This window comes from Cucumis sativus, chromosome 4 (assembly GCF_000004075.3).
Source record: "Cucumis sativus cultivar 9930 chromosome 4, Cucumber_9930_V3, whole genome shotgun sequence".
NCBI classification, from domain to species: Eukaryota; Viridiplantae; Streptophyta; class Magnoliopsida; order Cucurbitales; family Cucurbitaceae; genus Cucumis; species Cucumis sativus.
The window spans coordinates 22,569,909-22,583,815 of record NC_026658.2 but is presented as its reverse complement, the minus strand read 5'-3'; the positions used below and the strand labels follow the sequence as shown (position 1 = coordinate 22,583,815).

The following is a 13,907-nucleotide window of genomic DNA, read 5'->3' as shown; positions in this document are numbered from 1 at the left end:
AATTATATCCAAATATTTCCAACTTAATTTTAAAAAAATTCCAAACAACTTTCTTTTAAAAGATAAAAAATAGGTATGCATTAAATTTTTGGTAGAATGAACAAATAAAATTTGATGGAATAAAAGTGTATTTTTTTTCTAAATATACTTCAAACTTATCCACAGTTATAGAAAAACAGTTACAATCTTTTGTTTAGTTTGTTACCAATTTATTAGTTTGTTTATTTTTTCTAATGATTTATCCCATAAATTTAAATACTACTTTGATTTATACATTTTAAAAGGATTATTTTAGTTTTTATATTTTAAAAACGTTTATTTTAGTTATTGTACTCCTGACTTCATCCTATAGTTATTGTGTTGAAGGGTGAATTGATAAAGGAAGATAATATGAAATTAGAGATGATTTAATTTAAGTTGTTTAGATTAAGAAATTTTATATGTTATTGGAAGATGAATAAAATCTTATGTAAATACATATTTTTTAAAATTTTATATGTGGTAATTAAGAGTTGGTAAAAAGAAATAAAATTATTGTAAGAGATAAAAAAAGAAAGAAATTTAATTTTAAAAGCTAAAATGATTTGGATTGAAAATTTAACGACGAAAAAAAACGGAAGTCAAAAGTAGAGAAACAAAAAAGCTATTTAAAGTTAAGAAATGAAAATAATAAGAGTGGATTTGTCTGGAAGGTTCGTATCGTAGTGGTTAACGCTAAGGAGCGCAGCGTAGCGTGAGAAAAGAAGACACTATTGCTTTGGGCCCAATTACCTGACCCTAATCCTTCCCTCTCTCTTTCTTCCATTCCTAACAGAAATTTCTTTTCCTCTTTCTATTGCCTTCTTCTCTTCTTCCCCATTTTCATTATCATTCCCATTTTCCGCCTTTCTTTCTACTTCTCTTTCTTCCTCCTTTAATCCTTCTCCGCTCTTCTTATTGCTTCCTGATTCTTCTCCGCCGCGTCTCCACGTTTTCCGCCGATTTTCCGGTGAGTTTTTATGGTTTTTGTGATCATCTTTTGTCATTTTTTGCTTATCGATTTGTTTTGGTTGATTTTCTGATCAAACGCGCATTTCTGTGGTGTTTTTACTTCTATTTCATTCTCTATATGAGTTTTTTGTGTGCTTAATTCTCGTTTTTGTTTTGTTTTGTTGATTTTTTTGGTTTATGTTCTTTTGCTTTATAACTTGATGTCGGAATTTATCCTTTGTCAAACTTACTTATTGCCGTTGATGTTTTTGGACGATCTCCTTCGTCTTTCGATTTTCGCGATGAGTGTGAATTTGCATTCTACTTGGTTATTTCTTTCGTTTTTCAGTGTGATTGACTTTTCATTGGCTGCATTAGAAATTCATGACGGATTGACTTAACTTTGTGTAACTTGCGGATTGCTGTTGGTGTATTTTGACGATCTTCTTGGAGTTCCGATTTTCTTGATTAGTGTATAAATTTGAATTCTATTAGTTTTTTTATTCTATTAAAATTTATTGACGTATGTTTTCAATGTGATTGATATCTCTATAAGAGTTTAAATTAGACTGCCATTGTGAAACGTGCTGGTCACTGGTCCTTGGAAGTTGGACGTTCTCCTTTGTATTTCAGTTTTGTGATGAGTGGAAGTGTGAATTTTACATACGGTGGGACTCTGAAGCTAATTCACAATGTTTGTGTTTGGTAGTTTTGATCTTTCAGTTCTGAGGTTGTTATGTATTATCTATCTATCGTGTAGGACTTCATTGAACTGCAAGTTTATGATGGTTTAGGAGATGCTTTGTATATTCAGCCTGTGGTCTAAAGATTTTAGAAGCTTGGTTGTACTTGTTGTACATTTAGAGCTTTTGAATAAAAAGATTGTGATGTGTTATTAGAAAATTTGCAACATGCAATGTTGTTTTTACCGTGTCACAATCATCTTATCCTAGGTTTTAAATCTACTTAGCTTGTTGCATGCATCTGGAAGTTGGATGACTAAGCATTTGACCTCATAGTTCTAACATTTAAGTATTCGGCCAATTTTTTACCAGTAAAAATTGGAAATAAATTCTACACATGTTCGTTTGCTCCAATTTTGATTGAGCTGATTAGCCAAAAGGAACTACCTAAGGATCGAGAGCCAAGGGTGATCCCTCCTAAAGAGATTGTACGACAAAAAGGTTTTCCAATCTGTAATAGTAATGGAAAGATTTTATTACGAAAGACGTCTTTGTGATTTGAACTCCACCAAGAGGCCATATGTTGTATACTATAGACAAGAAGAAGTTTCAGTATTTCACGAATGGAATGAAATTTCTGCTTTGATCCTGCCAGCACACCAGTTCATGTGTCATCATGTTTGATTCTTTGTATTCTTTCTTTGGGGGTTTTAAGCAATCTTTCTACTTGGGGAATATTTGAGCATGAATACTAATATTACTTTGTGACTATTTAATTTATCTTCTGACCTGCTTCTTGCTCATTGGCGCATTATAGATTAAGAAGAATGTCAAGTGTTAACCCTTGTTAGATAACATAAAATTGTAATGAGAGATGTGACATTAAACCAAGTAAAATGCCATGGTTTGTACAAAGTTCTTTCAGTTTTGCAATAGAAGCAAAAGGATTCCACCTAGATGAGTTTTGGATGGTAGAACCACTCCATTGTTCTCTTGTAGAAAAGAGGGAAACTACTAATTAATTACAAAAGTAGAGCTTCTTAAGGAAGCCTTAAATTTGATAAACCTATAGTACCTCTCCCGTCCTAGTTCCTTAACTGGGATTCTGAGAGCACTCTGCCACAACTCCCTTGCCATCTGTTTGGATGAAACCTTTTGATTTGTAGTTCCTTCACTTCGCTTATTAGTCTCTCTTATTGTCTTGGGTTGACCTTTATAGAGTGGTGAATGAGAATGATGCTCTTGTCTTAACTCTGCCAATTATGTTTAGTTTTCCTCATTAGTTGGTTAAGATGGCTTACCTTTTACTTTGAAAACAGGTGTGAATAGGCAGAGAAGAAGTTAGAGAATTTGAAGGAATTGCGCATCTTGTTTCTTTTGAAGCTGTGGCATGCTGTAACCCAAGATTGAAACAAGCGATCATGTCACTAAAGAGCCAGGCCGGGGAACTACTTAAGTATCTTGTACTATCAGATCCTGTTGTACCATATATTTCCATTCCCGCAGGCGTACTTGCTAGCAAATTGGTACCTTCCTGTCATCTATGGCTCTTTTATCTTGTTGAATGTGGGTCCCTTGCATGCGACTTTATCTTCAATGCAATCATCATGATGTTAAAAGGTTGATAATATGCTTGTAGTTAGTTTCTTTTCTCTTTGTGAGTTTGCATGTGAAGTTCTTCTTCTTTGTATTTATTTCTGCATCATTTGTAATTCATCCTATGGTTTCCAGGTCTATGATCTTACTGATATGATAAGCAGTGTTTACTTCAAGAGCTATTCAAATCTTTCTAGGATTCAGCGGGTGGAGTGGAACAACCGGTACATGATCATCCCCTTCTTTGCATTGGTTTATTTCTTTTTTCTTTGTAATATGTTTTTGTGTTTGCTGTTTTTACAGGGCAATGTCAACTGTCCATGCCATTTTCATCACAGCAGCAGCATTATACATGGTGTTTTTATCAGATCTCTATTCTGACCAATATTTTGGCCCTATTACCTTTCGTAATTCAACAATATCTACATTTGGCCTGGGAGTAAGTGCACTCTTTGTACTAAATTCATATATATGAGTAGGTATATTATCATAGAGTGAGAAATTTTGTCTTATGCTGGAAATGTTAAGGGCCTCCCTCAACTTTGTGAAGCTTATAGACTATAGTATGGTAACAATAAAGATGGAAGATTTGTCTAGTCAAAATAAAATTAAAAAAAAAAGATGGAGATTTTTGTTTCAGAGGATGGTTCTTGAAAGAATATGCCCTGATCAGGTCCTAAGAATTAGGATCGAAACCTGAAAGGAAATGTATACCTTTGAGATTTAAGACTCATAAAACTTTTTTTGGGTGGAGCAAATGATATAGATCATTGGTACTTCCCTATCAAGTTTTTGGTCATAATAATTGTTTATATTATTAAATTTGACATCACCTATTAGCTTAAGCTTTTTGGATGAATTTGTGATTTAAGATGGTATCAGAGCAAGTGGTCCAAGAAGGTCTTGTGTTCAAACTCTTGCAACGTTATTTCCTCCCCATTTAATATGGATTCCCACTTGTTGGGTTTTTATTGATATCTTAAGCCCATATGTGAGGGGGAGTGTTAGATATTATATTAAATTTGTCATCACCTATCAACTTAAGTTTTTGGGATGAATTGGTGATTTAAGAAACTTAAGTTTCTCACTGAGAGGATAACAGTGGCATTAAGCTTTATTTATGAGGAAGTATTGCATGGAAAGTTGGAAGGGGGGACAGAGAGCAGTGTGAATTTGGCATTTTGATAATTAGAACTCTCGACTGAAATAATATATAGGCTGAAAATGTGTTATCGAACAATCTAAAAATCTATGTTGATTATTGAAAATTGTATCCAAAGAAACATGACACGTTGTTAACCACCATGACTTGTCATAGTGGTCAACAGATGTTTGTGTAAATAATAAAGGATTAAAAGAGAATAAATTCGAGTCATGTGCCCACCTTTCTAGGATTTGATATTCTAGAAGCTACCCTAGATGAAACATAGTTCAAAGTGTTGCTGTGTTCTAGAGAATGATAGAAGCTTAGAAGTAAGAGCACCTGAAAAATAATGCTTTGAAACCAATTTCATCATGGGGTAATTTAAATATAACCTTTATTTCTGCATTAAAGTTTTCTTGTGCTACTTGATAGTTGATCTCAAATGTTATGTGTAGGGTGGATAACATGTGGGCTTTTTTGGAGATGTTACGTTAGGAGAACATTATTCAATTCTTCAAACAGCTGTTCTTATTACTTTGAAAATTTAGTTGTTTTATTATATTCGGAAGAGGATTTCAAGTAGTGCGTTAAAAGGGTCTAGTAAAAACCTTTGGATGACCCTAGTCTTGGGTTGTCCTTTGTTTTACAGTTTGTTAAATGTTACATGGGATTGGTCTAATATATACTTTTGTTAAGGATTTTTGGCTGTGTTAAGCCCGCTATGATTTTCCCCTTCCTTTTATCATCCGCCTGAAATGAGGTTTCACTTGGTCACTTCTATTCTACGTCCCTCAGAGTCTCCACCTTTTTTATTTTGGGTTTTCGTCATCCTCTCATTGATAGTGAGTTTTTGGAGGTTGTGGTTCTTCTTCCTATTGTTTCCGATAAGAGGTTTGTTGTTGGGATAAGAGATGTTTGGGTATGGATGGCTCCCAAGTCTATCTGAGGAATTTTTGTGTCGTTCCTTTTTCTTTTCCCTCAGTTCTCTTCCCATTTAGGGCTTAAGTTTTTTTTCTTCTCTTTGGAAGGTAAGAGTTCCTAAGAAAGTGGAGTTTTTTGCTTGAGAAGTACTACTCACTAGAGTGAGTGGTGAACACCGATTCTTTTCTTCTGTCTTGTCGTGTCCTTATCTTAGGTTTCGTTTGGAGGAGGATCTTGACCATCTTTTGTGGGGTTGTGAGTTTGCTTTTTCTCTTTGGAGTTGTCTTTTTTAGGTATTTGGTGTCGACTTTTGTTACATAATGGAGGAGATTTTTAATGAAAATTTCCTTTCGTGACAAGGGAATAGTCTTGTACCAAGCTTGTTTTTGTGTTATTTTGTGGTGAGTAGCTCAAGAGGAAGCTTTTAACTTTTCAAACTTTTCAAACAAGTGTGGGAAGCAGTGAGGTGTTTAATGCGTTTTTTTTTGGGTGTTTGTTAATCGGACTTTTTTGTAATTTTTGGTTGGCGTTATTCTTTTGGATTGGAGTCCGTTCCTGTAGTATTTTAGGACTCCTTTTTCTGTTCTAGTTTTCTATCTGTGTTAGACTTAAAATTTTGTCAGTCTAAACATAGTTTAGTGGTTAAAGCATCTAATCTACTGCTATCATAAAATCATTTCTTCAACCATTTCCCCAGTAATTATTAAACTCGGGATAGACTTAAGTTTTGATGACGCTACTGCAGGTGTCTGTCGGTTACTTCATAACCGATCTCGTGATGATCCTTTGGTTTTACCCTGCAATTGGTGGAATGGAGTATGTAAGTGCATTCTACTTTTTAAATATTACAAGCTATTTGTATGTTCCCGTCATCTTATCTTGTGTTCTTCAGGGAAAAAAAAACGTAGAAAATTCGTTGTTGACAACGTGAACGTGGTGTTTTTATTTTTTCAGGTGATACACCATCTTCTTTCTCTCTTAGCTGTGGCCTATGCCATGTTGACTGGTGAGGGGCAGCTTTACACCTACATGGTTCTCATCTCTGAGACAACTACCCCTGGGATCAATTTGAGATGGTAATTTTCCCTTAAAAAGTTTATGTTAAAATCCCATTTTAGTCCTTGTATTTCCAAGTTTCTTCAATTTTAGTCCTTGTCTTTTTAATGAAAACTTAAATTTATTCGATATTGTTAAACTTTTTTGAAATGTTTTTATTATCTATTAGCATTTCTGAATAAATTTTGACAACTTATTCACATTTTATAGTTTCTTGCATGAAAACTACTGTCATCAATTAGCCAATTCTGATAAAAAATAAGTTTGAGGAACTAAAATTGTACCAAATTTAAATTACTGGAGGGGAGAAAATGATATTTTAAGGAAAATTATAATTATGAAGTGAAATAGTGTGTTGATTTTGACTTGGAATTTGTTCATACATCCTCAGAATATAGTTTATTTTCTAAAATAAATTTTTGTGCGTAGGTACCTTGATACAGCTGGAATGAAGAAGTCAAAAGCATACCTCATAAATGGAATTGTTATATTCTTCGCGTGGCTGGTGAGTAACAAAAATTAATCTTATTATTTATATATGTATTTTTTTTATATATATTTATTTTGGGTATTTTCAAAATATAGCAAAATATAACAAAATAATGGATAGATTGTGATATTTTGTTAGTTTTATAGACACTTTTGGAAGTTTTTGTCATATAAAATAAAATTTCATTTATTTTTCTATATCTAATAATTTCTATAATATGTATTTTTGTAAGCAGTTTGGACTAATATGAATATATATATATATATATATTTTGTTGTTCAGGTTGCGAGAATTCTGTTGTTCATGTACATGTTTTACCATGTCTACTTACACTTGAATCAGGTATAATCAATCTCTAAGCTATTTGTTGAAGTTATTGGATTTACTACTCTTACTGTTTTTGCTCATTTATTGGCAAAAATGCATTTTCAATCTTTTACTTCCTTTATTATCATTTCTATCCATCACATCTACTCTTAAGTTTTTTTTCTTGTTACCTTTCCATTGCCACTTTACCTTTTTTTTCTTTAATATCCATGTTTACATCCACCTTTTTTTTTTTAAAAAATATCCATGTTTACATCTACCCGACTAATCTCATGGAATAATCTACTTGATTCTTCCTGCAACATATTGTGATGATTAGTAGTGTGTTATTATATATATGTACTTCACTTTCAATAAAATTTGATAAGGATTTATGTCTTGATTTGCTTGAATTAAAAAAAAAAAAAAACAATGCATTTTTATTTTATTTTTTTTGTGTGGCCATTAACAGGTTTTGCAGATGCACGTTTTTGGGCAATTTTTGGTGTTCGTGGTTCCATCGATATTATGGATCATGAACTTGACGTGGTTCTCTAAAATATTTAGAGGATTGAAAAAGACATTGGCAAAGAGGCAATGAAAACCCAAATAGTCTATACATACTATTTGGAGCCAACCAGCATTGTGATGAGTGACATAAAAGGGAAGGTAGTTCAAATTATTAAAAGCTTCTCTTCTCTGCTTCCCCTCCCACCTCCCCACCTTCCACCTCCCCCTCCCCCTCCCCCCTCCCCCCACTTTGTACATCTCCAACTTTCATAATTTGTACAATTTCATGTTAAAATTAAGTACATAGATAGCCATTTCTACTAGGAAAAAAAGAAAAGAAAAAAAAAGAAAAGAGAAGAATTAGCATAATTTTAATGTCATTATGATTGTTTATTGTAGATTATAGGAAAAGGATTTCTTCTTCTTCTTTTTCTTTTTTCACTCCTTAATTTCATGCCTTGCTTTTGTTGATAATATTTTAATGTTCGTATTTAATTTATTTGTTCCATGAACCTCAAAATGTTTAATAAGTCATACTTATATTGTGTATGTTTTTAGCAAGTTTTTAAACTTTTAAACAATCTAAAAGCCCCTCTTGTAGTTCATTGAAACCTTAATTAAATTTGTAGTTGAATGAGAATATATGTTAACCTGACATTAGATGTATATTTCTTTTTAATGAACAAACAAACAAAACTTTTGACATGTAATCTAACATAAAATATGGGTAAAGCTATGAATATAATGGAAGAGTTTACGGTTTCTCATATGGTTAGGTCCAAATTGATATGATGGTGAGGATGGGGGAAATCTTTCAGCTTTACAAACTTAAAATTGAGTTGGGAAATGGAGGACAGAGAATTGGAATTGGAATTGGAAGAGGAGGTGTTGTTATCTTGATTATCACTTAACTGTCTCTCTACAATTTGCTGTGTCATTGAGGGTTTGAGGGACAATGTGAGTTCACAATCACATGTTTGGTCCTCTAACATCGACTCCCCGACGCATTCCTCCTCCGACTCTGACTCTGATTCTGAAGCCTACAAATGTTTCAATTTGCAAATTTCCGTTATTATTTCATTTCATTTTATGTTCACGGTTATTTGGAAGTTCTATTTCTCATGAGATAATTTAGTTTCTAGTTTTCAACTTTGAAACAGTAATTATATATTTAAAATTTCAAATCAATTACGTTTATCAAAACTTTAAAATTGAAATTTTACATATAAATTAATAATATGTATTAGGATTATTTTCAAAATTAGAAAAAAAGAAAAGAAAAGAAAAGAATGGTAATGGTGACAATGTGTTAGATGAAATAATTGACTATAAAATGAATATGATATTTTAAATAAAATAAAATAAAAATTTGGAGCAATGATTACCTGTTGATAAATAATTCTGTCTTTTATGTTGGAGGAAGGTTCGTCTTTTGTTTTATCTCTGCAGAACTCATCTTCTTCTCTCAGTATTCTGCAAAATATTGGATACGGATCAGTAATAAATATATAATTTATTTTTAACATTGTTTTATAAAATATATTTAAATATAATAAAATTGTCATAAAAAAGGAGTATTTTCAAATAAAACCAAATGAAATATTTATAAAATTTTGTAAAATTTTAGATTATATGGATGATAAGTGAGTATTTTCATTTACAATAATTTTTCAAAATACAAATTGATATTTCAAAGGTTTTATGATGAAAGTGACATCATATATTTGTGTACATATCAGTTAAATAATATAATGTAAGAAGTATTTGATCTCAATCTCAAACGTAAACCCTTAAATATAAGAATGAAGAGAAAATAAACTATATTTGAATTTGTAATTGTGTTCCCAACAAAATTTATTGGTAGTTTCCACTCACCCTATCGTATTTATAAAAAGAAAAATAATTTATTTGTATTAGAAAAAAGAACCCCTTTAATTGTGTAATATAAATTTTGTGTGAATGCATGCTTTGTTTGTTTGTTATTTATTCTAAAACAAAAAAGGCAAAGACTGAAATTTTTCCTATATGTTGACTATGTTTTGTCATTAACCATAACCACTCCAAGAGTATGAGAGTAAAAAATAGATTTTTTAAAAAAAACAAACTCCATCTTCCGTTACTCGATTTTTTTTTAAATATTGTTTTTTTAAAGAGGGTTTATTAAAATAAAATAAAAAAGAATGACAAAAAAAAAAAAAAAAACACACACAAGAACAAGAAATCCAAAAACAAAATATTTACGCATCTTAGAAAAATCCGATAAAACTAGGTGTGATGATGGGTTATTTTTCCTATAGAATGTAATTTTTTTTTGAAAAGCCTCTAAAAATAAATAGTTTTAAAAAATGACAGAGATAAATATTGTAGCTACAATGAAACCAAATATGAGAAATGAAATGAGATGGAAGTCAGGTTCAAAGCATTCTTTAACATTTGGGTATCTTCTTATCTTCCCCAATAAGTCTATTGATGAAAAAAGAACCTTTTATTGAAATGGAAAAGAAAGCTAAGATACGACATGCCACCTTTTATTTCTTCTCATCTTTTTTTTTATAAACAAATTCTAGGTTTTTGTGTGAAGAGTAGTTTTTTAGGAAGGTCGTTTCTTCACTTTGTGATCTTTTTAAAAACTACAATATTTCTCAAAATAAGTTGAAACCATACAACTTTAAAAAAAAGATTAGAAAATGAACAGAAAGAAAGAAAGAAAGAAAGAGTGATTGCTATCCGGTTTATTTATTAATCTTATAGATATGCATAGGGCCATGCACGTATATAAGTATATAATGTCTCCAACCATTCTTAATTCTTATTATTGAGTTTCTTTATTTATATTCGCTTATCTTATTAAAATAAAATTTTCACACATTTGTAACCAATCTGGATTTTAATCTTATAAATCATTTCAGAATTTATACTCAAATATTTCTTTTTCTTTTTCAAAAATATATTTTTATTTCTAGGTTTTAAAATTAGATTGAATTTTCAAGACATTTCTAAAAAACCCTCAAGGAAACAAGGACACCTTTAGTTATAAGCTTAAATTTTCAAAATACATAAATGCAATACTCATAGATAATATAGGTTTTTTTCTTTAAAAAATTGTACTTGTTTTCTTTCCATGGTTTTCACATTTCTTAAACCATGTCTTAAATGAAGTCTTCAAACATCTCTATAAAGTTTATAATAAAACAAATAAATTTGTTTTGAGGAGAAGTAATGTTTATAAATTCAATTTTGAAAAGTAAAATCTAAAAATTAAAATAGTTTTCAAATGAGATGGAAGTTAAGGAAACGATTTAGAAATTCTTCTTCTTTTTTTTTTTTTTTTTTGAAAAGCACCCGTATCCTTTTGTGTAACCCAATCCACACCCGATAATGAATGCTTATCACGTATCAATTTCTTTTTTAAAAATGATATGTTCTATTTAAATTTTACTTTTACTCCAGTTATAAACTCTATGTGCACCTAATGATTTAGATTCTCGATAAAAATCATTAATAATAATAATAGGACTTATTTTCAAATATAAAAAAATGAATCAAAATATTTAAAAAAATTTGATATCGACACCTACCTATTATAGACATTGATAGACACAGACATTGATAAATACCAATAAAAATCTACATCAATCTTCTATAAATTATAAAATTTTGTTATATTTATAAATAATTTTTTTATATAGTTTTATAATTTAAAATAATTTTGGAAACGATGGTATATGAGAAGAGAAAAGAAAATTGAGGAACGTACTCGTTGGAAGAGGTGATCGAAGAGAAGAAGGTTTTGATATCACAAGAGTGCAATGTTCTTCTTCTTCTGTGCTTCATGCCTTGTCTCATCACTAAATCCTCGCACTTACTCCCATTTTCTAATTTAATGCTTCTGTACATCTACTCAAAATACATCATAAATAATAGAATTAATTTATATTTTAAATATATATTTATAAATATTATAGTTAAATACAAATAATAATTTATTGTGTTTATCACAATTAAAAATATTTTCAATAGTTTTGTAATTAAAAAAAATTTAAAAAACAATCTATAGAACCTCCATTTTACATATTATAAATACGACAAGTGATTAGATATATCATACTATTTATTAAATTGTAAAAAAATAAACTCTAATTTTTAAACGTGAATTGAAATAAGTAACATTTTTAACATTAATAATTTAATATATAACAATATTTTAAAAGAATTACAATATCTAATTTTGTTTGTTAATGCATGTTAATCCTTTGAACATGATTGTTATATTACATCCTTTGGACATGATTGTTATATTTAGAAATGTATTTGGTAATATGCATGTTTGGAGATGATTGTTATATTTAGGAATGTGTATCTAAAATCAAACCAAATCTATAATTTAGCCTATTAAGAGTAGCGTCGCCATGCAAGAACTCATAATTATTCTACTTCTTTGTCTTTAATTTCATATTTAATTGAATTAAAAAGGCTACTTTTTTCCGTCCCGATGTATGGAATCTACCTAACCAAAACTTAACTCTTTATTTTAATTTCTAAAAGGAAAAAAAAAGTAGAAGACGAAGAGAAAAGCTTCTTTAATTAATTAAAAACCAATGTCCTAATCCTATCCCTATGAATTAGCTATTAATCTTATCTGTTTGGCTTAATTCCATTTTCACATTTAGAGAGAGAAAGAGAGAGTCCTACTCTACTCACTTAGCCTCATTCAAATATTTGAATAATAGATTCATTTTAATTACAGATCGTATTTGTTTCATTAATTTTGCTAATTTTGAGTTTAATTATGTGTTACAAAAACTCTAATCTACTTAACAAAATATGTTTCGTATGTATGATTCCTGTACAAACATGTGTTTATTCAGTGGATTTGTATATTGTTTTGTGATACGTCTATGAGATAGATTCAGCAGACTAGAACTCGATCAAGTTTATACGAACTATTTTAGCACGAGGAAATATTGAGAATCAAGCATGATCAGATCGCGCAACGAACTATATTAACAAACGAATGAGAAAATAAATCAGAGAAGTTTTGTTTTGTGAATAGATGAGGAAATGCAATTGAAATATATATATAGAAGAAAAAAAGGAATCACTCAACCGAACGGAAATAGCGATGAAAATTAAGCGTTATATCAAAATTCAATTTCGAAAAAGTACCTGTAAATGGCTCTTTATGTGTGAAATCTTCAGTCCTTTCACTCCCATCATTTGCAGGATTTTTTTCGGCGTTGCTTCTGCAACAAGTCAGATCTTCAGAAAAAAGGCAATCAAAGATTCGAATACGGACGATCGCGCATAATCGCTCTCTCTCTCCTCTCTCATGTTTTCCGAAACAGTCTTCCAATTCCAAAGCCAAAACTGGCCGCGAAATGAACGAAATAAAAGCTTTGAGTACTAATCAATAAATAAATTACTTACGATTTCTTCCGCCGAGGATCTCGACTGTCTGAACAAAGTACCGATGAAGCTCCGGCGTCCACCGCAGACGTGGAAGCTCCGATTTATTGTACTGTCTAACTCCGATTCTGTCCGAAGAACAGAATTTCATCTTCTCTTACAGAGAAAAAACGAAGAAACCAAATCTGATTATGGAAACGAAGCAGAAGAAGATTGAATCGTCATACAAGAACAGGTGAAGATGAAAAAAGAGGAAACCGATGAATCAAATGGATAGAATCGCTAGGTGAGATGAAGATGAAGATGAAAGAGATTGTTGATTTAGAAAATATAGGTTCAAAGTGATGAAAAATGGAAGGGTAGAGAGAATGAGAGGGGCGGGCAGCAGCAATTATAGAAAGGCAGAAACCGAAATCCTCTCTTAAGTCTAACGCCCTAGACTTTTACACTACGTAGTTTCTATGAACTTCCTTTTCATGCTTTTTCCCCCTTTTTATATTCGCTCTTTTGTTTCTTTTTCAAAAATTCCTTCCATATTTAATATATATACTTTTATTTTTTTTAGAGAAATTGACCAATTATTTATACTCTTTAAAAACTACTTAAAAACAAAATTTATAATAGTTAAGTAAATAGAATTATTTATGAAATATTTTGAATCATAAATAATTCAATTTAATCAATTTTTATCATAAATATTTTTGTAAATGTATTAAAATATTTACAAAATGGATAAAGTTCTATTTATATAAATGGTTGATATATTTAAAATTTTGTTATATTTTATAAATATTACGTTAATTTTGTTATATTTGAAAATGTAGTA

The 13,907-nt window shown here is 30.4% G+C and overlaps 2 protein-coding genes across 2 annotated transcripts; one reads left to right on the top strand and one right to left on the bottom strand.

The window, feature by feature from the left end:
- Positions 1–723: 723 nt before the first annotated feature.
- Positions 724–8,149, top strand: LOC101204806 (TLC domain-containing protein 4). Its single transcript, XM_011655682.2, has 10 exons — positions 724–988; positions 2,972–3,178; positions 3,384–3,472; positions 3,552–3,687; positions 6,059–6,133; positions 6,268–6,389; positions 6,799–6,874; positions 7,142–7,201; positions 7,638–7,878; positions 7,913–8,149. The coding sequence occupies exons 2-9, from the start codon at positions 3,074–3,076 to the stop codon at positions 7,764–7,766; spliced, it is 792 nt and encodes a 263-aa protein (XP_011653984.1). The 5' UTR covers positions 724–988; positions 2,972–3,073; the 3' UTR covers positions 7,767–7,878; positions 7,913–8,149.
- Positions 8,150–8,317: 168 nt separating this feature from the next.
- On the bottom strand, positions 8,318–13,546 carry LOC105435279 (myb family transcription factor PHL12). Its single transcript, XM_011655681.2, has 5 exons — positions 13,103–13,546; positions 12,842–12,918; positions 11,433–11,572; positions 9,061–9,148; positions 8,318–8,715 (listed from the first exon to the last, which is right to left on the bottom strand). Exons 1-5 carry the CDS (start codon positions 13,230–13,232, stop codon positions 8,440–8,442), a joined length of 711 nt encoding a protein of 236 aa, XP_011653983.1. The 5' UTR covers positions 13,233–13,546; the 3' UTR covers positions 8,318–8,439.
- Between the last annotated feature and the right edge of the window lie 361 nt (positions 13,547–13,907).